This window comes from Chiloscyllium punctatum, chromosome 32 (assembly GCF_047496795.1).
Source record: "Chiloscyllium punctatum isolate Juve2018m chromosome 32, sChiPun1.3, whole genome shotgun sequence".
NCBI classification, from domain to species: Eukaryota; Metazoa; Chordata; class Chondrichthyes; order Orectolobiformes; family Hemiscylliidae; genus Chiloscyllium; species Chiloscyllium punctatum.
In genome coordinates, this window is record NC_092770.1 from 68,887,132 (window position 1) to 68,911,827 (window position 24,696).

The window sequence follows — 24,696 nt, forward strand, 5'->3', positions numbered from 1 at the left end:
AAAGCAATTACAAATTACTGCTAAAGCAAAGTAATTTATGGAGCAGTTTAAATGCTGGATAAATCTGACCATAAACAGAGGAATTCGTAAATATATAAAACTTCAGAACCGGCTAAACCTTTAAGAGGTTTGATTATTGCATCCATTCTTGTGTTAAATATATTTTCACTTCTAATAGTGATGAATCTTCAAATGATGGAGGTGGGGAAGATATGGTGCAATGGGAGGTGTGGAAAGACATAAAGAGTAGCAGAATTCAAGAAAATGAAAACCAAGATTGAGAAATAAGTAAGTATTTTAGACAAGTTAACTCAAAAAGAAACCAAGCAAGAGGAAGTTAATTAATTAGCAACAGAAAACTTGAAATTTTTCACAGCTTCAGTGTCTGACTTGAGGACATTAATCTATCCATCAGAATATTTGCCAATTTTCACCCTTGAAATATCAGAGCATCTTAAGGTGAAGAAAGGGGATGTGACTTCACTAAGGGCCTTGCCTCAAATAACCTCTCTAAACTCCTGTCCCTCTATCTCATGTTCCTCAAAACATTTTAAAACTCTTTATCCAAGCTGTTGTTACCTTATTTCCTATGTCAGTGAATAGTTCTGTGGAGTGAGTGCAAAGGAACTTCTACTACCTTAAATTTGTTTAACAAAATGCAAGTTGTTCTTGTTGTAGTATACCCTTTTATTTGAACCCCAAATGGAGCTCAGAAATGATGGAGAGAATAAGACCAGTAAATAGCATGAGGTCAAGCACTGCTCATAGCTTCAAACCTTTAAACCTTCAGATACCACATTTTCAGATACCAACACCTAATTATTATTGAACAGATATATAATTTTCAGTGTTGCAAGCTTTATCAATTTTCCCACTAGCTCAGATGTTGCAAATATACATTGTACTTATCTAAAGAGGCTTTGGTAATATCGTTTCTCCAACATGCTTTTGCCATAGCATTGTCAATAGTACTCATAAAGACATTACTACACAGAGAGTCCCTAATAAGAGCAGTGCAGTCAAGAAGATAAATAATAAAAGCAATGGATATTCTGTCAAAATAAAGATAGAAATTAGTGAATCGGGTTTCTAATTCTCGTCTGGCGATGAGTAGTGTAGGGAAGTGACAACGAGCAGAAGAGTTTTTGATATTGTGAAATATTTCAACGATTGACAAAATTTGCCCATTCCTCTGATAAGGTGACTGAGGAACACAATCATCTTTTCTCCTCTTGTATATCAATAGGTCAGTAATCATTGCAGGGCTATTAGCCCTCCAACTCAGACACGTAAAACATTATTTCTGCAGATGATGCCAATATATTGTTTCTTAAATGGAGTACATTGCTGGGCTTTCAAGTGTCCAGGTTGCTGTGAATATTTAACCCCCATATTTTCTTCTTAAAACTGCCTCTTTGCTGTGTTCACATAAGGCTTGAGGTTTGTTACTGCTTTTTCTTCTGCAGGTCCAGCTGAATCTCTTCAGGAAACTCATCTATATGCTTCTTCACACAGGGAATGCAGAATCGCTTCGTATAAAAAAGACTGCATTCCTAAGATGATTATTAAACAAAAAAGGGAAGAAAAACATTAGTGAAAAGATGTTTTTGAAATGTATAGGTATGTTTGTCATCCGAAGCTCCACTCCAACACCGTTTCCATCAGAAGTCTATTTCCTTTCAAGGAATTTAGTTTTCTCTACATTACTCTGCAAACTTCCTCAACTATTGTTCCTTGATGCCATATGCCAACCATTCTTCTCAATGCTCCAAATTGCAACTCATACTTTTACAATGTATCAGAAAGAATTAAAGGAGCTAAAGTTAAGATTTTGAGAACCAGAGGTATTTAAAAGGGTGCAGGGGTATACTGATTCAATGTCAGGTCTCAAGGAGAAATGGACAAAGGAGGAGGGCTGCGAGTCCAAACCAAATCAAGGTAAGATGAGAGAGGGGAGGTCCAGTGGGGACAGCAACCAAAGGAAGATAATGGAGGGTAATATCAAATAAGATCACAGAAATACAGAATAGAGTCAGCAATTAGGAGAAAAAAGGTGAGCAATGCATTAACAAGAGATAGCATGGCAAAACTGTATAAGTTTAACTGTATAACTGTAAAGGTGGTGGGGGGGGGAGAAAGCAGAACGGTGGCTCAGTGGTTAGCACTGCACCAAGGACCCGAGTTTGATTCCAGCCTCTTGTTCGGTTCCCTTCTTGAGATGCTTACATGCATGATGCAACTGCAATATGCCAACATCTGTGAACGGCCACGATTTATTTCAGCAAATACAAGTTTTTGGAGGATCACCTAACACTCTCTGTGATGCTTGCACAGCATGTCAAGCGAGGCTCTCTGAACAAAGGAACTATCCTCCCTTTATACAGGGTTTTACGTCATAGTCAGTCATGCATGCAAGACACAACCCCTTGCCTCTTCCACATAGTCACATGCCACCCACAAACAAAGTAAAGTGATTAGATTATTTCCAGAAACAATGTGAGATTAGGTTATTCCTTAAAACAGTATTTACAGAGTATGATTAGATTGTCACATCCTGCCTACAAGACAGAAAAACACACCCCCAGGACATCCAATTTCTTACATGTCAGCAGAACAAATTAACCCTTTAACATCTCATTCGGGGTGACTGTCTGTGTAGAGTTTGTACATTCTCTCTGTGTCTGTGTGGGTTTCCTCCAGGCTCCCCGGTCTCCTCCCACAATCCAAAGATGTGCAGGTTAAGTGAATTGGCCATGCTAAATTGCCCATAGTGTTAGGGATGTGGCGGTTGGTGCATTAATTAGGGTTAAATGTGGAATAATAGGTTTGGGGAATGAGTTTGTGTGGGTTACTCTTTACATGATCGATGTGGACCTGTTGGACCGTAGCGCCTGTTTCCACACTGTAGGGATTCTATCATGATTCTATAAAGTCCCAGTGCAAGGGTCTGGAGGGCAAAGTATGGCAAAGAATAAGTCAAAGCAAAGCGTGGGGGGAAAGAGAGAGAGAAAGTGTGTCACAATGAACACAACTTAGGGATTCTAAAACAAAGTTATGGAGTGGCAGCAGGGCAAATTGTGAATGGCTCTTTGGCACACCTAAGCAAGGTTGTACAGAACAGGGAAAGGAGGAAATGGGAAGGAATGATTTCAGTTTGACCTGCCTTAGCATCAGAACCAAGAGTGAGTGAGATACAGGGCAAACTGTGCCCTACTTTGTTTGTGATCAAAGTTCTTTCTCCCCCAAAAGTACTGATATATGAACAATTATGTGGTACACATACCTGACCAACACACACAACAGTTTTGCACAGACAACAGTGGGAGCCAAGAATCAGAAATGTGTCCCTTTGAGGGGTGAATGGATCATTCATGGTATAGCAGTCTTCTAAGAGTCTGTGAAAAGAAAGTTTATTAAACAAATAGCATGGAATGGATAGGTAAACGCCAGCCTCCATTCTCACAAAGTCATAATTTCTTATTCATTTCAAAGTTGATCTCCAATAGCAGTTCTGCTTTTATATATTTAGCTAGTGCTAACACCAGACTCTTCATATTTGTTACATTCAATAGTTTGAAAATCTTAACATTTAATTGGCTTAATCTGCTAACGTTATCTTGAATTGAGGTAATTCCAACAATACTCTAAAAAGAAACAAAAAATTACAAACCGCGTGTTTGTATTTGATCCAGGTTGACAGCGTATATACATTGTCCATGGACTAAGTGTCCCTTGCATAGAAACACTTTCCAGTTTCTTCAACAGTAATAATTTATTTTTAATTTAGCGGGCTCTAGGTTTTCAAGATAGGGAACATGATAATGAGGGGTGTATTTTCTATCAAGGGTGCGGGAATATGGGTTTCAACCATTTTTGAGACCCTAATAAAATCAAAATGGAGCAGTGCAAGATTAGTTTTTCATGCAGTGAACGCTGAATTAACTGAATAAAATTGGAAGACTCAGGGCCATAGGAGTGTACAAAAGCAGTCTTGAAGTAAAATATCTGTCAATCAGATATAACTGAAGCATTGATGATAAAATTAAGTAAAGGCAAATATCTGAAGGACTATATCTGCCTAAAACTAACTAATATTAGATTAGATTAGATTGTGGAAGCAGGCCCTTCGGCTCAACAAGTCCACACCGCCCCGCCGAAGCGTAACCCACCCATACCCCTACATCTACATCTACCCCTTACCTAACACTACGGGCAATTTAGCATGGCCAATTCACCTGACCTGCACATCTTTAGACTGTGGGAGGAAACCGGAGCACCCGGAGGAAACCCACGCAGACACGGGGAGAACGTGCAAACTCCACACAGTCAGTCGAATTGAACCCGGGTCTCTGGCGCTGTGAGGCAGCAGTGCTAACCACTGTGCCACCGTGCCGCCTTGACTATCCTATCTTGACTATCCTTCTGTAAAATCAATAAGATCATTTAGATCCCACATGTTAAGTACAAAGATATTTATAATTCTTGAAAGGACCTTTTCTTAAATGTGATAAATCTGTCAGATTGCTTTTTCCCCCCCAAAAAGTGTTTTATCACTCTATATAGATTATCAACTTATTTATTTGCCATCATAACACACCAAGAAAACAGGGCAAATTAAATATTCCGAGATTTCTGTCAATTCCATTACAGAGCCAACTAACTACTAGAAGTGGCATGAACTTTTCCTAGCAGTCTGATGTAATATTTTTGGATTGAGAGTGGTCCAGGGACTTTTGTAGAAACATTATCAGAAATGGAACAATGCTCTTTTATCTCTACATTTATGATTTAACACAGAGAAACAGTAGGCCATTTAGCCCTTTGAGCTTGATTCATCATTCACTAAATTTACAGTGGATCGATAACCTAACTCAATTGCCTCATATGCCTCGATACCTTTGGTTAACAAAAATTACCTACTGCAGATTAAAAGTAACAATTGGTTTAGCATCAATTACTATTTGTGGAACAGGGTTCAAACCTCTCCCACGTTTTCCATGTAAAAGTGCACACTTGATTCACTCCTAAAAAACCGTGACATTAATCTTTAATCTAGTCCAAGACTCCTAAAAACATAGGAAATATAGAGAAACTTGTCAGTTTCCCATAATATGTCATTAAAGAAAAGGTTGCTGGAAAAGCTCAGCAGGTCAACCAGCACCCACGAAGAGAGATCAAAGTTAACGTTTTGGGTCAGAACTGGAGAAGGGTCACCGGACACAAAATGTTGACTTTGACTTCTCTTCACAGATACTGCCAGACTTGCTGAGCTTTTCCAGCAACCTGTTTTCGTCCCTTAATATCTTAAGTGTTTTGATAAAATTACCCGTATTTTCAAAATTGTAGGAAATATAATCCTTCCCCGTGAAATCTTTCTCTGTAATTTAATCCTTGGTGACTAGATATCATTCTAGTTTAAGGTCTGAAGCTTCCTCCTGAACTACAAACACCCAAGTCAGCCCTGAAAATGAACATAATTTCTCCCTCAGTTTTCCCCTGTTAAGATACACCAAATCATCCTGCCCAATATCATTAGAGTAGTATAGAATTTAAAATGAATATAAAGCTAATCCATTGAGGGACTTTTGTGAAAAAAATCAAGGTCATAATTAAAAGACCTGAAATTAACTTTGTTTATTGATTCACCTGAACGTGGTGAGACCCCACTGAACAAGTGCAGTGAAGACACTCCCATTTAAGAGTTGGGGATATGCACAATTTGGTGGGTGAAGATTGTGATCAAACAGAGGGTTTGATGGATAAACATAAATGATCAAGACAAATCGGGGCTTATTCTAATTATATGGGTAACCTGCATACGCCCAAACTTTCATAAACTTTTAGGCTACCAATTGAAATAACTCAAGAGAGTCTGGTATCCTATCACTCTTTATTTACCTGTAGAGAGTCCTTGACACTAAACAGAACCAGCTCTCAGAGGGAACAGAACCTCTGACACTTTTTAAAAAAATATATTTTATTAACCAGTACAAAATACAAACAAAAATATAACAACATTAACAGCCATATACAAGAAACAGCAATTTACAGGGGAAAGAGGCAGCAAACCAGACCCTAAACCCCACCGTACAATCAGTTCACAGGGAAAGAAGGACAAACCTCAAATCCCACCTTACATCAATCAAGAAGGAAATAGTAAACATAATCACATACAGAAAGTCTGATAAACTGATATAATTTTCTAATCAATCTGTTCAGAGACGTTATGATACACATCTGGAGCAGGTGGGACTTGAACCCAGGCCTCCTAGCTTAGGGGTAGGGACACTACCACTGTACCACAAGTGGGCCCCAACAACACCTTTTCTTTTCTTTTTTTTTGTGCCTGTTCTGGTTTGCTGGAATTTCCGTCACTGTTCAGTGAGAGGTGGTTTATTTTGGTGTAGTTCTTGCCATGTATCCAGAGTGAACAGTCCCAGTCTCGGACCAGTGAGCTGTGTCCAGTCATCATGTTGTTAAACTGCCAGTGACCAAGTTTCTTTTTCTTTTCTTTCTCCCCCACACTACCGCCTAACAGTGGTCTCTATCAGCCAAGGCTCCCTGATTGGACTAGATTAACAATCCCAATCAGGGAACCCATTTTGTGTGAGGGGTCCACCTGGCTGATCTTGTTACAATCACCACATCCCTTCCAAGGACATAGGCTAGTTCTTTTCTTGTATCTCCTCCTGGTGTTTTATAACACCAGGTCAGGTTCCTCCAACTCTGCCTCTGTAATGCATAGTAGCTTGCCTCTTGCGACCAGAGCGTGTCAGAAGAAATTGTCTTTTTCAGGCGGCGAAGGCATTAAGGCAGCAACATCCGCTGTGTACATCCCAGACTCCGAAGTATCTCCAACAGTTGATGGAAAGGCAGAACCCACAGAAGTCAGAGAGGCACATTTTCTCCCACACTGTTTGCAAGTTTGCAGCTTTCATATGGTCCACATGCAGGTTCAGAACTGTCACTGGACCTCACCTTGCATCAACCATGCCTCTTAGCCATCTATGCAGGGCTACTTCCATGGTTCTAGCACCAAGCTTCATTCCCTGAAGTAAATTGTCTCGCTCACTTAGAGGAGGCAACTGGTTGGCGCTGGCATTCCTGATGACGTTTCACCCTCCCCTAAGTCTGGGAGGTCAGATTTAACCAGGTGCAGAGTATTCTCCCCATTAGCAACTCTGCTGGAGCTATCCCAGTTACATGAGGGGTAATCCTATAATTAAATAGGAACTGGGACATCTAGTGAAGCTGTAGGCTGTTTCTTTAAAACTGCCTTCAAAGTTTGAACTACTCTTTCCGTCAGACCACTGGATGATGGATGGTAGGGAGCTGTCCTTATCTGTCAAATACCATTCAACTCTAGGAAATACTCAAATTCCCTGCTTGTAAACAATGACCCTTTATCTGTGACCAATGTTCCTGAGAGTGTGTGTTGCAAAAGATGCACGCAGTTTTTCTATCATTGTCCCGCTATGCACATCCAGCCACTTTGAGGGGTGTGTGTGTGTCCACAATGCCTAAGAACATTGACCCCTGGACAGTTGATATGTAACAGAGACCAGAGTTTATCCAGCAATTGTCGCAACCGTGGGAGAGCTGCCAGCAGTAATTTTTGTTCTTATCGGCACTCTGGGTACTGCCCTACCAACATGGCTGCATCTAATCCTGGCATAACTTCTAACATCTTTATTTTGGAAACCCCTGCATGAACCTGGTGGGGCTCAGCCAATGTCTAACGACAACCTTTACTCAGGACAATCACTCCTGCTCCCCTATATAATATGCCATCCTCTACTGTGATATGGACTCTCTGGATCCAAAATGATTTCAGTTCTGCTTGTGATAGCCCTTTGGTTACCCCATCACGGCCAACTGTTTTAGTTTTGCTACAACTAGATTTTTCTACCACCAAAGTCTAATATTGTCAGTGGACTGGATGTGTCCAGAAAATCTAAAACCATTAGACTCTTCCAGTGGCAGTACCACCAGTGATGTATCTGCCAGTAGGAGGCACCTCAGTGCATCTGCATTTGCTACTTGGCCTCCTGGACAGTGTTCCAAGTTGTAATTTTATACACTTAGTATTAGAGCCCATTGCTGAATTCAACCTGAAATTATGGGCTGCACATCCTTGTTGTCTTCAAGTAGATCTAGCAAGGGTTTGCGGTCCATTCATTATTACAAATTTATGCCTGTAAAGGTATCAGTGGAATTTCCTGACTTGAAATAGATTGGACCACCTCCAGCCCTGTGTCCACGCAGACCCGAAACCAACAGCTGCTGAAGCAAGAAGTATAGGAACAGCTGCACACAGAGAATAAAACTAGCTGGATGGGAAAAACCCTGACACTCCTGTTCCAAAGCATAGAGGTGCCATCAGCGACCCGCTAACCTTCATTAGAAACTCCGTGGTGGCTTACAGCAGTCAGATCTGGGCGACAAAGTGTGTCCCAAACCTAAAAGCTCACAGACTCCCTCACAGATACTCGTGATCCACTCTGTTGAATGTCTTTTCCTGATCAAGGGAGAGAAAGGCGCTAACGACCAGCACTCTGGCAATAATGGATCACGTCTTGGACTAGGTGAATATTGTTGTGGATCCAAATATATCGTTACAAACCAAATGCAGGTAGACTTCCCAAGATGTGCACTCTCCTGGATACCGGCCTTTGAGTTCTCTTACTCAATTTAGGTCTTATGGGACCCTTTTGCTGTCTTGAGTCCTGCTTGTGGGAGTAATGACACGGCTTGTTGGCCAGATCCTGAAGAAAATTTTAAACATATGGCTAAGATTTGGCTTTGTTTTGGTGTTTTGCTGAGGGCTTACCAAGAGTCCCTTGATTCAGGATGTATCCTGAGTGAGGCTATACAATTGCCATCACTCAAGTGGTGTTCCCCAAGCTCAGTCGGACTGGTGAGGGTGTCCACTTCCATCAGAATACTCTGTAACTCATATGCTCCACTTGCCACATTTTTCAATGATAAAGCCAGTTGTAGTGCCTGTTTTAAGACTAGTTGGGCTTCAGCCAGTAGTTGGTTTTGTATGGTTACATCGAAAATCCCACATACCAAACAAACAGTCTCTCAGAAATTCATTAAGGGTTAAGTCAAAGTCACATGCCTCTGCCAGTTATCTTAACCTAGTCAGGTATCTCAATATGGATTCCCCTGGTTCTCGAATTGTCGAGAAACTGATTGCTTCTCAAAATTAGGGGAGTCTTGGGGTCACAATATTCCTTAACTAAATCTCTAAACTCTTGAAAAGTTTTAATATCTGCTGTCTCTGGGCAAGTTAAGTTCCTAATAAATGAAAAAGCAGTCAGAAGAATTCTCATTGTTCCCCATCTGCCGCGGTCATTTGCCTGGGAAAAATAACATTTTTTTTCCACATACTGGACCCAGACTTTGATGGCAGGATCAAACAAGTCAAGCTTCCCAATTAACATCATGATTCAAGAAATGTTTACCATCACCCCACCCCCACCCCCACCCCCTCAAAGACGACTTGTGAAATTCTTCAGGAGGGTGCTTTTCTCTGGTTGCCACTGAAATAACACTACAGAAACCAATATCTCATCACCTTTTATTTACAGGTGGAGAGCACTTGATACTGATCCAACTCCCTCAAAGCCAGCTCTTAGAGTTAACAGGATGGCTGACACTCTATTCTTTTATGCCAGCCAGGGCACCCTGATTGGACTAAATTAACAGTCCTAATTAGGGAACTCATATTCTAGGAGGTCAACCTGACTGACCTTGTTATAAACACTACATCTACGTAAATTGTAACCAGATTACAAGTACATCTGGGTGTAAATGCAGAGGAAATCTCAGGCCATAAAGTTGACATAGTCAGAATATACTTTTAATATAGACATTGGAATTAAGCGTGACTGCTCCTTTAAAAAGTGAACAAATGAACCATGTGGTCACCAAGTTTCAGTGATTCTATAAATAGGTACTTGGGAATCTGTACAGTCTGCTGATGGAAATCATGTTGTTACAAACATCAAAATTTTACTAACACAAGAGATCGTGCATTTGGTGGTTTCGGTCCATAGTAGCTGTATGGAGCTTTAAGCCTGCACAAACTGCATTCAAACATTCCTTTTGGCTCTGGATCTTCAACAGATTGCATCTGAAACAAAGGCATAAAAATAACTTCAACTTCAATGTAGTTGATATGTGACAAAAATAAGTTTCCAATTGTTGTGTACTCTCTACTACAAAAGGCTATGGAGTCCAAATCATTGAATAGACTCAAGAAAGAGATTGATAATCTTTTTTAGATGTTAAAGGCATCAAGAAATATGGGGAGAAAATAGGAGTATGGCATTGAGGAATAGCTATCATACAGAGCATCCCGTATCATGAAATCATTTTCTGCAGTTTCAGTTACCTGTGGCCCAAACATATAAAAGGGAATGTTCCAGACCAGGGACCAGGGAAGGTACGTTTCCCATGTAAATGATTGGGTTCACTCCTATCCGCAGTTTTGGCCTTCCATGGTTGGTCCTGGAACGTATCCCCCGTAGGTACGAGGGGACTACTGTATTGAATAGTGGAGTCGACTCAAAGGACCAAATGACCCACTCCTGCTCCTAGACAAATTGGCAAATTGGCTCAATGACCGTAACTGATGCAGAAGTAGAGAGTCAAGAGTCACCTACAGATTTGCACGGAGTATCTGTAGGGAAAATAATTGACCTCAGCAACCCCAACAATATCAGGGAGAATTGATCAGTGAGATCTCCTGTTTTCAATTATGAACACACATTTAAGTGAAAAGACAAGATTTGATTTGAGTTACACTCAGTCATATAACACAGAAAGAGACCCTTTGGTCCAACCAGTCCACGCCAAACATAATCCCAAACTAAACCCATCCTACCTGCCAGATCCTCGCCCATATCCCTCAAAACCTTTCCTATTCATGTACTTATTCAAATGTCTTTTAAACATTGTAACCCATATCCACTGCTTCCTCAGCAAATTGATTCCACTTGCAAACCACTCTCTGCGGAAAAAAATTGCCCCGTATCTTTTTTAAACCTCTCTATGCTCACCTTAGAATTGTGCCCCCTAGTCTTGAAATTCCCCAATTGAAGGGAAAAGACACCTACCATGAACCTCATCTATACCCCTCATGATTTTAAAACTTCTATGAGATCACCTGGCAACCTCCTGAAGACTTCTCTCATGCTGATTCACTTTGCTGTGCTTAAGAGAATGTCAGCTTGGATTCCCCTGGCTTGTCACCTCAATCCTGCTGCTCAGCTCCCCTGAACAGTTGCTTTTCTTTGAATATAGTTTTCTGTGTTTCCTCAGGTGCTATCTTCCAATGTTTTGTAATTTGAGATTGTTGGTTCTGTTATATATAAAGAACTTTTAAAAGAAGAGTAAAAGATATAGGACCGGTATCAATAAATCCAGTGAGTTTAAACAATTTTTTTTTTAAAGTTGTTGAGTGTTACTATCAGGGGTTGCTTTGGAATGATGTACACAATTCTGTCAATATCACCATATCTGCCATATATGATAGCTTCCGAATCTCTACTTGCTGCTGCCCAAGATGACACAGAAACAAGAGTACATGCTGTCCACTGCATGTGATTTTCTATATCCTAATATAAACATCATTGCAAACTCCAATGAACCTGTCAGTGCTTACCACAACACTCAAGAGTAAACAAGTTGGTCCTGGCTGTTTTTTTTTAAATGTCATGGGCTGTGGATGAGACTTTGCCCATTCCAAATACCCCTGATCAGAGTGGACCACTTTAGAGACCAGTTTAGAGTTGTTATGTGAATGGTTCAGAACAAGTAAGATAACAGATTTTCTTTCCTAAAGGCCATTGGCGAACTAGATAGTCTTTCTACGATAAAATACAATAATTTCATAGTTTACTGAGACTAGCTTTCAAGCACAGATTTTATTAATGTCTACCACAGAAGTATGGGCCTCTAAATTATCAGTTAGTAGTATTATAACCATGACACCATCATCTCCCCATGTGTCTGACTGAAAGCCAATTACACTGACATAGCATCAAGTAAAACTAAGAAAGAAAAAATGTCTGGCTCAGATCAGAGCAAATGTTGGTACTATTTCACTTCTATTTGATTGGGCGATCAAAACAGAAAGTATTACGAGTACTTTAACATTCACGGTGACAGATCTGAATCATTGAAAGTTTGTGACATTTATGATGTTATTTGAAATTTTTGAGTCATTTAAGAATCCATCATTTCTGTATTTCTGCATTTATTCATCAGTTACAGACAATATCCACTTTTCTGTGACTGCTCACCACTTCTTCTTGGAAGGCACAGATGCTTATCAGACTGCAGCTCCAAACTTCCTATGCCAAGACCCATTTGTTTTTCTTTGCATGTGACTGCACACATGCATTCTAGCTAGTAGCACAGGTTGTAATAATATGCCTTTTTTTATTCTGGTGCGTGTACCTCCAAGTAGAAGCAGGAAGCCATTCAGCTCCTCAAGTCTGCTCCACCATTCAATAAAATCACAACTAATCTGATTTATAATCCTCAACTCCATTTTCCTGCCTTTTCCACATAACTCTTGACGGCTTTACTGATGAAAAGTCCGTCTATCTCAGCCTTAACAACCCAACCTCATTAGCTAACTGTGGTAAAGAATTCAATAAATTCACTACTCTCTAAGAGAAAAAAAAATCCTTTAACCTCTGTTTTAAAAGGGTGATCCTGTTAAAGTACAGATTTAAGACAGCCCAAGGAATCCTTTATGGACTCAGGCCTGTAAACCTCTCTTGGTTTGTCCCAGAGATCGTACTCTTTGGAAGTTTGGAATAAAAAACCTCTTACAGATAGATTAGCTTATTTTTAGTCATCCCCTTTATTTACCAATAGCATCACTGTTACAATGTAACACCGATACCTATAAGTCAAAATATCTAGGTTCTAATAACCTAGGAGAGTAGGGTACCAGCTCTTCAAGTGCCCCAGCAGGCTACTCCAATGTACTGATACAAAGTGGCTTCTTTTACACAAAAGTTTACGAAAACATTGCATGTTCTTAATTAGACTGACAACAGTGAAAGACAATAATTCGTAAGGAAGAAAAGTTAATTGACAGGTCTGTGTAAGCTTGACTAATCACTCCTACATGCCCCCTAAGCCGTTCTTCAGGTGGGAAAAACATACCCAGCCAAGTTAGGCCCCTGCTAGTGAGATAAACTATCATAATGACCCACCAGCCTGAGCTAATAGGAGAGTTCATAAGGTAAACTTGCATAGCTCACATGTCAGATGCAACTGTTTTACAAAATGGTTTCAAGAAGAGTAAACTGTTGACCATGAAATGGCTTCCCAACACATTGTGCCAGAATCTCTTCAATGATAGGCCGAGAAAAATTTCTAAGCTAGAAGGAGACTCCTACTTTTTCAGCACTGAATCATTCTGTACCTGAGGCTGAGATGTTACTGTAAGGTTACATTTAATCTGATTCATTAGTCTTCGAACGAAAAACATGCTTTCTTTTCAGGGCTGTGATTCAAATTCAAAAAAGACGTAAGATCTAATTTGTTAAAATTGACAGTGGGACAGTCTGTCAGGTCTGTAGAGTGGTCTGCAAGAACAGCAAGTTAAAGCTTCATCATATTACCTTTTACAGAGTTTGTATTTAATACCCGGTAATGGCTACTCAGTATCATCATAAAGTCTCAAAATGCAATTAAGTTCAAACACAGTGCTTACCTGCTAAGAGTTAATTTTCTACTGGCCTGCAGCCTCAGCACTATAGTGGTCTCTCTCTCAAATGTCCTTTTGAACGCTCAAGTCAGGGTCTTGTAACAGCAAAGATGTTTTTCTCTCTGTGTCAACCCTGCTTGCAAGGGGTAATAAGAATCCATTATAAAATGACAGGATCTGACCGTCAATTACAAGGCTTTTGATAGTACTGAGTTTCGTTTCAGGGTCAGAATCAAACATTGTCATTAATTTCACAAGGGATCGGACGTGAATGTTATCCCTGTGAACAGGACACTAAGTGATTCGCTGATGCTAAGGACTTGTCTTTAAAATCCTTTAATCTTGAGATTATGCCTTTTGGATCTAGACTTTCACACAAGGGGAAACAACTTTCCTTCACATACCCTCTCAAGTCCCTTAAGAATCTTATATCCCTCAACAAGATTGCCATTATTCTTCGAAATTCCAATGAATAAAGGCCCAACCCATTCAATCTCTCCTCATAAGACAGTCCCTTAAAACCGAGGATCAGCCTAATGAACCTTCTCTAGACTGCCTCCAATATTAGTAAATCTTTCTTTACATAAGGGACCCAAACCTGTTTACAGTATTCCAGCGTGATCTGACTACAGCCTTGTGTAGTTTTAACAAGACTTCCTATTTTTATACTCCATGCCCTCTGAGATCAAGGCCAACATTCTATTTGCCTTCCCTTTTATCTGATTAAATAATCAAAATCTCATATATAAGTTATGCATGAGGAATCCCAAATCACTGTCCTGCAGCTTTTCTCCATTTAAGTTACATTCACTCCTCTGTTCTTCATTCCAGGTGCATATTTTCCCACATTATATTCCAACTGCCATGTTTTTGCTCATTTGTTTCAACTGTCTATATCCCTCTGCAGATGTTTTATGTCACCCTTACTCTGTACCTTCCCTAATATTTTGGTCTCATCTGCAAACCTGGCTTTAACACCTTCAATTTCCTCTTCCAAATCATTTATATTGTAAATAATTGTGACCTAGCTTTGATCCTTGCAGTACTCGGCCAGTTACAGGTTGCATCCTGAAAATTGCCCCTTATTTCAACTCTGTCATTTGTTAACCAGTTCTAGATCCATATTCATATATTACCTCCAACACCATGGGATCTTATTTCATTAAGTCACCTTGGGACCCACCAACTACATGGGATCAATGTGGATTTCACCAGTTTCCTCATTCCCCCCACCACCCCTCCATCTTATACCAGATCCAACCTTCCAACGCGGCACCACTCTCTTGAACTGTCCTACCTGTCCATGTTCCTTCCCCTCTATCCATTCCACCTTCCTCTCCAACCCCCACCTTTATCTACCTATCACATTCCCAGCTACCTTCCCCCAAGCCCCACCTCCCTCCCATTTATCTCTCAGCCCCCTTGGGCCACCCCCTCATTTCTGATGAAGAGCTTAGGCTTGAAACATCGACTCTCCTGCTCAGATGCTGCCTGACCAGCTATGCTTTTCCAGCACCACACTTTTTGACTGCCATGTATTCCAGCAATTTCTGTTTTTATTTCACAATTTCAACTCCTCCTGAATGAACACCAAATTTTCAGGTCAATTTCACAGTCCAGTTTGCAGAGCCAGGGATTGTCCTGACTATGCATTCCCAAAGTGAAAGCAAAGCTGCAGACCAACTATCATTTGGACTTTGTTCAAATCAGATCTTACCTTTAAATTATGCATTATGGATTCCCCATAATAGGGCACTTTTACATTTGATTTCCCAACTATGACATGAGGGTAATCATGCTTAGTCGTTCAGTTGAGACAAATGGTCTTGTAGACTTTGAGGCACTGCAGGGTACAGAGGCAAAAATTGGTATCCATGATACCATGATTTAATGATTCATAATTATGCTATTATACTCTGCATTGTCATTGTTTGTTTTGATTATAGAGACAGTCATAAATTACACATTAGGAGTTGACTTATTTATGAGATGACAACTGATCTGTGATCTAACTCCAAATACTGCACCTGTTCATTAAACTGCAACTCCTAGGAGAAAAATCTGTCTTGAAAATTCTGAAGGATAGGATTAATCAATTTTTGTAAAGGGAGGGATTAATCAGTGATGATCAGCATGGATTATTAGAGGGAGATCCTAGCGAAGTTAATTGACTAAATACATTGATGCAGGTAGTGCAACTGATGTGGCTTACATGGTCTTTAGTAAAGCATCTGGCAAAGCACCACATGCAAGGCCAGTCCAAAAGGTAAGAGACTATGGAATCCAAGGCAAGTTGGCAAAATAGATCCAAACTTGGAGTACAATCAGGAGGCAAAGGGCGATGGTGAAGGGTTAGTTTTTCCAGCTGGAAACCTGTGATCAGTGGTATACCACAAAGATCACTGTTGGGACCCTCGCTGTTTGTTATGCACATTAATGACATGAATATGAATGTAGAAGTATAATTAGTATATTTGCAGATGACAGAAAAAATTGTTGGTGTTGATGATCTTGAGGAGGATGGTCTCATGCTACAGTCTGGTATTCAACAGCTGGAAAACTGAGTACAGCAATGCATTAATAAGTGTGAGGAGGTGCATTTTGAATGGTCTTGGACTTTTTGAAAAATAATTGCTCTGAATTTAGTGTTTGTCATTTTACCATTGGGTTTTGCTTATGGCAATGGCTTGTGTCCCTCTGAACTAAATCATTTATTACAAAATGTCACTCAATATTTTTTAAATGATAGTTTGCTTTTTGTTAAGGCCAATATCTTTATGGTTCTATAATTCTGATTGTGGACTGAAATGAAAAAAAGGACTATTTTAAAAAGCAAGGACTGTGGAAGGAATTGTTGCACTTATTAAAAACAAGATACAAACACTTATTTTATGTGGTGTTTGTTTAGCTAGTGGAAGAAGGTTAGTCGCAGATGAATTGGCACCAGATGCGTATACAAAGGGAGGTACAAAGGAAGGATAAACACAAATGAATAGTAGACACCAAGGGTGTACTGAAGAATGAAAGGGTTTTGTTGTACAAGACCATAGGTCCCTGAAGGTGTCAGCATAGGAAGACAAAGGTAATAAAGGCAGCTTACGGGACACTTCCCTTCATTCACCAAACGTAGAATATAGAAGCAAGGAAGTCTTGTTACAGCTTTATTAAACATTGGTTGGACCACAGATGCAATACTGTGTACAGTTCTGATCACCAAACTATCAGAAGGATGTACTTGCACTTTAAGATTCCCAGGATGTTGCCTAGGATGAAAAGTCTCAGTTATGAAAAGAGTTTGGATAAGCTCGGTTTTCTTTTACTTTCGAGCTGAGGAAGGATCGGATTGAGATGCATAGTCAAGTTAGATTGTGAAAGTCTCTTCCCCATGGCAGACTTGTCTAAGAACTGGGGGCTTAAATTTAAAGTAAAGAGTAAGTGGTTTAAGAGGAGATCCAAGAAACTTTTTTTTCCTCTAACCAGAGGACGGTAGAAATAAGGAAGGCACTGCCTGAGAGGGTGGTGAAGGCAAGTACACTTGCAACATTTAAGGAGTATCTGGGTGCCTACTTAAAATGCCAGGTCTGTAGGAAAGGTCACTGGACCTGAAGTGTTGACCCTCCTTTCTCTGCACAGAAGCTGCCAGATCTGTTAAGATTCTTGAGCAATTTTTTGTTTTTGTTTCTGATTTCCAGCATCTGCAGATCTTTGTTTTTTTTTCCATGAAAACAGGTAGTTGCTCATTAGTGTAACTCATTAGAGTTATCAACCTGCCAAATGCCTCCCCCTTTCATCCCCTGTGTCATTCTTGTAAACCTCTTCTGGATCTCCTCCAATGCCAGGACATCTGTCCTTAGATATAGGGCCCAAAACTGCTCACAACATTCCAAGTGCAGTCTGATCAGCACCTTATACAACCTCAGCAGCACATCCCTGATCTTGCATTTTAGCCTTTGAGTGTTAACATTGCATTTGCCTGCCTAACTGCCAAGTGAAACTGTTTTTTAACCTTAAGAGAATTCTGAACGAGAACTCCCAAAAAGTCCCTTTGTGCTCAAGACACCACCCACCACGTATGCAGCAGGTACTCATGTGACTCAGCCAATGTTGTCTATCTCATACGCTGCAGGCAAGGATGTCCTAAGGCATGGTACATTGGGGAAACCAAGCAGATGCTATGACAACAGATGAATGGATATCGCGCAACAATCGCTAGAAAGGAATGTTCCCTCCCAGTTGAAGAACACTTCACAGCAGCCAGGAACATTCGGCCTCAGATATTCGGGTGACTGTCCTCCAAGGCGGACTTTGGGATACACAACAATAGAGTGGCTGAACAGAGGCTGATAGCTAAGTTCGATACATGTGAGGATGGCCTTAACCGGGACCTTAGGTTCATGTCATACTACAAGTGATCTCACTACACTATCCACAAATACAATTTAAAATTCTGTTTTGCCAACGATCCCCAAGCAGCAGGAATCGTAGAAAGAGCTAATGGTACCTTAAAAAGGTCAGCTAAGCAAGTTGGTAGAATAAACGGCCTTAATTGACTGCAAGTACTCCCAACTGCCCTTTTTAATACAAGAACCATGACATAGAAAAGACAGGATTCTTGTCAGCTGAACGGATATATAGAAAGCCCCTGAGGACTCAGCGGTCTGCACCATTAACTACTCAACACCCTGTTAATGTGCACATCATGGCAGAAGAAATGCACAGATACCTGACTAAGCTAAGCAAAGCACTGCAGTCTTATTAACAGGTCAAAGAAGCCTATTGAATACGAGGGAAGGAAGAAGAGCGAGCTCCAACATTTAAAGACCCTGGTGACTACATACTATTAAAAGACTTTAAGCGTGAAAAATTGGGCCCTCGCTGGAAAGGTCCTTTATCAAGTTCTTCTTACAACTCAAACTGCAGTAAAGGTAGAAGGACATTGCTAGCTTGTATCCCCTTCACAATCCTAGAGTTAGTACTGATGCAGGCATCTGACGAAAACCCAACCAAAGTACGTGCACCCGGACATAACCAACCCAGTTGTGATATCTCAGACAAGCTAAAACTCCAATGTAACTATATAAATGAAACCTTTATTAATACCATTTTAAGTTATGAATGCAGCTGCCCAGCCCAACCACATTTAAGCTACTCACATTGTCTATCCAAACATCACTCTTAAATTTATTGTCACCCTCGCAACACTTCTACGCCAGTCATCATGAGATGGCACAATTCCATAACCTGATCCTCTCCGTCAACCGAAAGCTGTTACTTTGAAGTGTTTGTCTGTTCCCCTCTCGAAACGAACTGTACAGATTGCAGTATTGAGCACACAGTACCGAAATCACCAAACCCTAAGGCAACTACTGCCATGAGACTGACCACCTATACCTTTGTGATGGAATCCTCTCCTATCCGACTGACAGAAATACCTTTACACGTATCCTGTATTCAGTAGCTGCTGTAATTAACAAGACAGTCTGGAAAGATGAAGACCGACCAAAAATACTCTGCATTTCCAATTCTCCTTCTGTTCCTAATGGTTTCTTTATTCAAGCTAAACCCCCTGATCCATGTGTTATCCACTCACTCTTCCATCATTCTGATGTACAGTGTATAAATAGGACTCACCCAGTTATGCATTCCCTCATTTGTGGTGGAAAAACCCATTTGGTAGAAGTAGCACGTCACTGTGTGAAGTGCGCCAGCAAACTGGAAGGATTCAATGTTAACGTTGTTCCACTGTTAGAATGGTGCAGTGAAAGTACCCACAACATGGGAAAGTAAAGCAAAAACTGTGCAAAAATATTATCAAAGACACTGGTAGTACTCCTGCACTCCATCCGTTAATACATTGGACAACCGAACGTTTGATAGCATCCACCTGTTTACAAGATTCAGCTCTCACTCTGAGTGGACTCGTCATTCACTCACAGAAGTGCACCCTTGGAACTCCTTTTAGCCTTCATTGGCTAAATATTTTTTAAATATGCGAAAACAAAGCCTACCCATATTTACCCAATGATGGTATGGATGTTGTGCCCTAGTACACACCTTACCACTTTTCACCCTCCACCATGAAGTACCTGAAGTAGATGGTGAATGGAACCCCACCAACATGTGAATCAGTACAAAACAAAAAGTAGAGGTAAAACAAAACGGCACTTACACAACTTCTTCTATTAACAAACCTGGTGGTCCAGGTTGCTGGGAGGCCTTATTCCCGGCTGGGGTGTTGAGATGGCCTGAGATCAGATAGAAATTTAAAAGTCACACAACATCACAGTATAGTCCAACAGGTTTATTTGGAAGCATTAGCTTTCAAAGTGCTGCTCCTTCATCAGGTGGTTGTGGGCTGATGAAGGAGCAGCGGTCCGAAAGATAGTGCTTCCAAATAAACCTGATGGACTATAACCTGATGTTATGTGATTTTTATCTGTATACACCCCAGTCCAACACCGGCGTCTCCAAATCTAGATCAGATAAGTGTCCTTGCGTTTGACATCAAAAACTTGCCAACTCGACTGCCCACGCTTTGAAGCTGGTGAACAAAGAGTTACAGGAGACCCGGATGATGATGCTTCAGAATCAGCTCGTGCTAGGTTTCCTCCTTGCTAAAGAAGGAGGCGCTTGTTTAATCATTGGCCTGCAGTGTTGCACCTACATTGATGATTTCTCAAAAGACATTTCGGGCGACACAGATATTATCAATAAAACGGGTCAAGATGCAGGGAAGATACCTGCCCCACCGTCATCCAATTCATGTGGATGGAGTGTTACTTGCTGGCTATAGGCGCTGTGTGGATGGACTGTGTGGGACGTATTGATAATCCTTGGTCTCATCCTAGAAATATACACTGTCGTTCGCTTAGGCTTAAAATGGACTTTTCACCTAAGCCAAAGAGGAATTCTAGTTAATCGACCCTTGTCTACCCCTATACCCCCATGCCTGAACTATCATTGCAGAAATCCAGTATCTTTCAGACTCTATTCCTCTGGAAATTGACTCGCCTGAGGAGGCGCTTGACTTATTGAGATTAAAAATCAACAGAATGGACTAACTATACTTACATAAGCTATGTAGTGGTCATGAAATGACAAAAGGAGGGAATGAGAGAGAGTCTATAGCCTTAAAACTTGTCCTTAAGTATTTAGACTAAAATGTGATGTCAGAAATGAGATAACAAGAATCCAGAGAAAGTATATTCCTGTCAGGGTGAAAAGGGAAGGCTGGTAGGTATAGGGAATGCTGGATGACTAAAGAAATTAAGGGTTTAGTTAAGAAAAAGAAGGAAGCATATGTCAAGTATAGACAGGATACTTAGAAGAGTATAAAGAAAGTAGGAGTATACTTAAGAGGGAAATCAGGAGGGCAAAACGGGGACATGAAATAGCGTTGGCAAATAGAATTAAGGAAATTTCCAAAGGGTTTTTACAAATATATTAAGGACAAAAGGGTAATTAGGGAGAGAATAGGGCCCCTCAAAGATCAGCAAGGCGGCCTTTGTGTGGAGCCACAGAAAATGGGGGAGATACGTTGTACATCTCTATGACTCTATCTATGACATTTTCTGCACACTAGAAAACAGACAGACAGGGAGGGTCAGCCTACAAAAAAAAAGGAGAACTCAAGTTATGCAGAAGACAAGACATCTGTTCTCACCAAGTGATTAACAGGATGCTTTAAGACAATTAAGAACATTTGCCTTAACATCAGTGAATCTATGTAAACAGGACACAGAGCAATAAAATTCATGGCCATTCCCAGGCTTGAAGGGCAGAATGGCCTACTCCTACACCTATTGTCTATTGTCTAAACTAATGACAGTGTTTAGATTCCGACCTTGAAACAAAACTCGGTACGATCAAAAGCCTTGTAATTGACAGTCAGGTCCGATCAATTATAATGGATTGTTATTAACCCTTGCAAGCTAGGCAGATACAGAAGTAAAAACATTTTTTCTGTTACAAGTCCTTAACTTGAGAGTTCAGAGAGAGCGTGACACAGACAAAGAGAGACAGAGACCATTTTAGTGCTAAGACTGCCGAAGCCAGTAGAAAATTAACTTTGTGTTTATTTGCTATGGTTTGAATTTAATTGCATTTTGAGATTTTATGATGATTTTGACTAGCCATTACTGGTTATGAAATGCAAACTCTATAAAAGGTAATATTGATGAAGCTTTAACTTACAGACTGCCCCACTGTCAATTCTAACTAATCAGATCTTATGTCTTATATGAATCTGAATCACAACCCTGCAAAGAAAGCATGTTTAATTTGAGACTAATGAATCAGTTTAAATGCAACCTTATGGTAACATTTCTGCCTCAGGTACAGAATGATTCTGTGCTTAAGATAAAAAGCAGGAGTCTGCTCCAAGTTTAAAATTATTGTAAACCTAACATCGAAGAGATTCTGACATAATCTGTCATTGTGAAAAAAAGATCTGCCACCCTGCCAAACCATGATAGGCCCACAAAAGCAAAATTGACTAAACTGTACCAAAAACCACCCAGATTTCCTCAGCAGGCTCACAAGCCAAATCAGACAGCCCACGCAGACAAGGGAGTACACTTCAAGCTCGCTAACAATGACAGAGCACCACAGATAATTCAAAGCCCCAAGGGCAGTTTCACAACCTAGCAATACCAAAGCCACACAAAGAGCAGATCAGATAGAGAGGCACCAGCAAGGACATGCTCCGAGAACAAGACAATGGAAGCATCTCACCACTTCAGAGAAGACATTAACACCTACCTGTGAAGAGGAAAGGAACCATCGATACTCTCAGGATGTTGCAATGTGTGAAGGAACAGGACATTCATCCGCTAACTGTTTTCCAATTAGCATCCTTCTAACAAGATTACTCCATTTCCAGATACACTGTAGTTACCCCATTTCTTAATCAACCTTATTGTGCAGCATTATAATAAAACTGGTCTCATCCTCAGCTCTGGGAAGAGAAATTCTGATCTACCTGTACAGATTGGCAGTTCTGTGTCAGCCTAGTGAGTTTCTCTTGCAGCAATATCGCTTGCAACAAACTGTTTGTCAATTTCACTTCAAGCTGTGCTTTGTGATCTCTTACCTATTGGGCAAATTTCTCCGATAGTTGGGAAGCCATTTTATGGTTAAAAGTTTGCCCTCCTTGCTAATAAGCCATTTCGTAAAACAATGGTATCAGACATGCGAGCTGTGTAAAGTTACCTTATGACATCTCCCACTTAATTTAGACTGTATTTCTTTATAGGAACTTTTCTCACCAGCAGACGCCTAACTCGGTGGATTTGGTTTTCCCACCTGATGGGTAGCTCAAGGCCCGTAGGAGGAGTGATCAGTCAAGCCCATACAGATCTGTCAATTAACTTCGCTTCCTTACGAATTATCATCTTTCACTGTTATCTGTTTAATTAAGAACATGCAGTGTTTTTTGTAATCATTTTGTAAAGAGGAAGCCTGTTTGTGACAGTAAGACAGAGTAGCCTGTGAGGGCTCTTAAAGAAAAAGCGATATCCTACTCTCCTGGGTTTTTAGAACTTAGTTAGTTTTGCTTATAGCTATTAGTGTTATGTTGTAACAGTGATACTACTGGTAAATAAAGGGGATGACTAAAATTAAACTAAGCTGTCTGTAAGAGGTCTTTTATTCCAGATTACCAAAGAGTACGATCTCTGAGACGAACCAAGAGAGTCTTAAAGGTTGAGTCCACAAGGGATTCCCTGGGCCATCTCAAATCTGTATTTTAACATCATTATACCACACACTCTTACACACATACTCAGACACAAGTACACATACACACACACTCACTCACGCAGATCCTCTCAAAGGCATATACTCCGTCACACTCACACACACACTCTATTGTGCACATACACACACTCTCCCTGCCTCACATGCATGCATAGACACAAGTCTATGGGAAGAATTGCATTTGTTCAAAAAGCACAATCTGTTGGCAGTCAATTCATGTGACATTTTATAAATTCCTACTTTGGAAACTGAACCAGTCTGACTCAAGACTGGAATACATAGAGACTCCAACCTCACACCTTTAATGCATTGTCTGAGCTGAGACGTCACATTTCTAAAATAAAGCCTTAAGTTATCTCAGGAAGTAGTTCTGGGTTTACATACTAATTAATGATTTGAAACCTGCAACCCATTCTAAAAGATGAAAGTCTTAACAGTAATCTAGGTTTGTTCAATATGCCACATCAATTGTGTGACATGAGGAGCTTGTGCTACACATTCTGTGTCCTATGATCCTGCCCCACTAGCTACCTGACAAAGGTGCAGCACTCCAAAAGCTAGTGCTTCCAAATAAACCTATTGGAGTAAAACATTACAGCGCAGTACAGGCTCTCAATGTTGTGCCGACCTGTGAAACCAATCTGAAGCCCACCCAACCTACACTGTTCCATTCCCATCCATATGTTTATCCAATGACCATTTAAATACCCATTAAGTCGGCGAGTCTAGTGTTGTGATTTTTAACTTTGTCCACCCCAATCCAACATCAGCACCTCCACAACGCCTTTAGATAATAGACTTCGCCTCCAATCTTCCTACCTCATCCTGCATTTCATCCGCTATTACTTTGCCCTCTCTTGTGGCAAATGGAGAGTGATTTTCGGAAGTACCTGAAAGATGCCGGCGCTGACACAGTCGTTATTTGCACTCGCAACCAGATGCAAGACTTTGCTGCCTCTCTACCGTCACATTCTCATTAACAATGCAGCGGCGCAGTGGTAATGTCACGGCCGCTAGATCAGAAGGACCGGGTTCCAGTCCCACTCCAGGAATTCGACGGCAGCCGCCACAAAAAAAGCCCCAAAGAACCGAAATCCCGGTCCACGCGCGGGGCACCTCCACATCACGTGATCCTACGGCGCGTCATCACGGCCCCAGTGTGACGGGTGCCGGGGGTCGCGCGGGCGTTAACCCCGCCTCCC

At 40.8% G+C, this 24,696-nt stretch overlaps 1 protein-coding gene across 3 annotated transcripts; it reads right to left on the reverse strand.

Annotated features, from left to right (window-relative positions):
• Positions 1-663: 663 nt before the first annotated feature.
• Positions 664-24,664, reverse strand: cdpf1 (cysteine rich DPF motif domain containing 1). 3 transcript variants are annotated; one of them, XM_072552628.1, is made up of 5 exons: positions 24,385-24,661; positions 13,745-13,871; positions 10,029-10,141; positions 3,284-3,395; positions 664-1,553 (listed from the first exon to the last, which is right to left on the reverse strand). In XM_072552628.1, exons 3-5 carry the CDS (start codon positions 10,139-10,141, stop codon positions 1,446-1,448), a joined length of 333 nt encoding a protein of 110 aa, XP_072408729.1. In that variant the 5' UTR covers positions 13,745-13,871; positions 24,385-24,661; the 3' UTR covers positions 664-1,445. The 3 variants fall into 3 exon arrangements, with proteins under 3 accessions (XP_072408729.1, XP_072408727.1, XP_072408728.1); XM_072552626.1 differs by lacking the exon at positions 13,745-13,871 and having other exon boundaries at positions 24,314-24,664; XM_072552627.1 differs by lacking the exon at positions 13,745-13,871 and having other exon boundaries at positions 24,385-24,654.
• Positions 24,665-24,696: the final 32 nt, after the last annotated feature.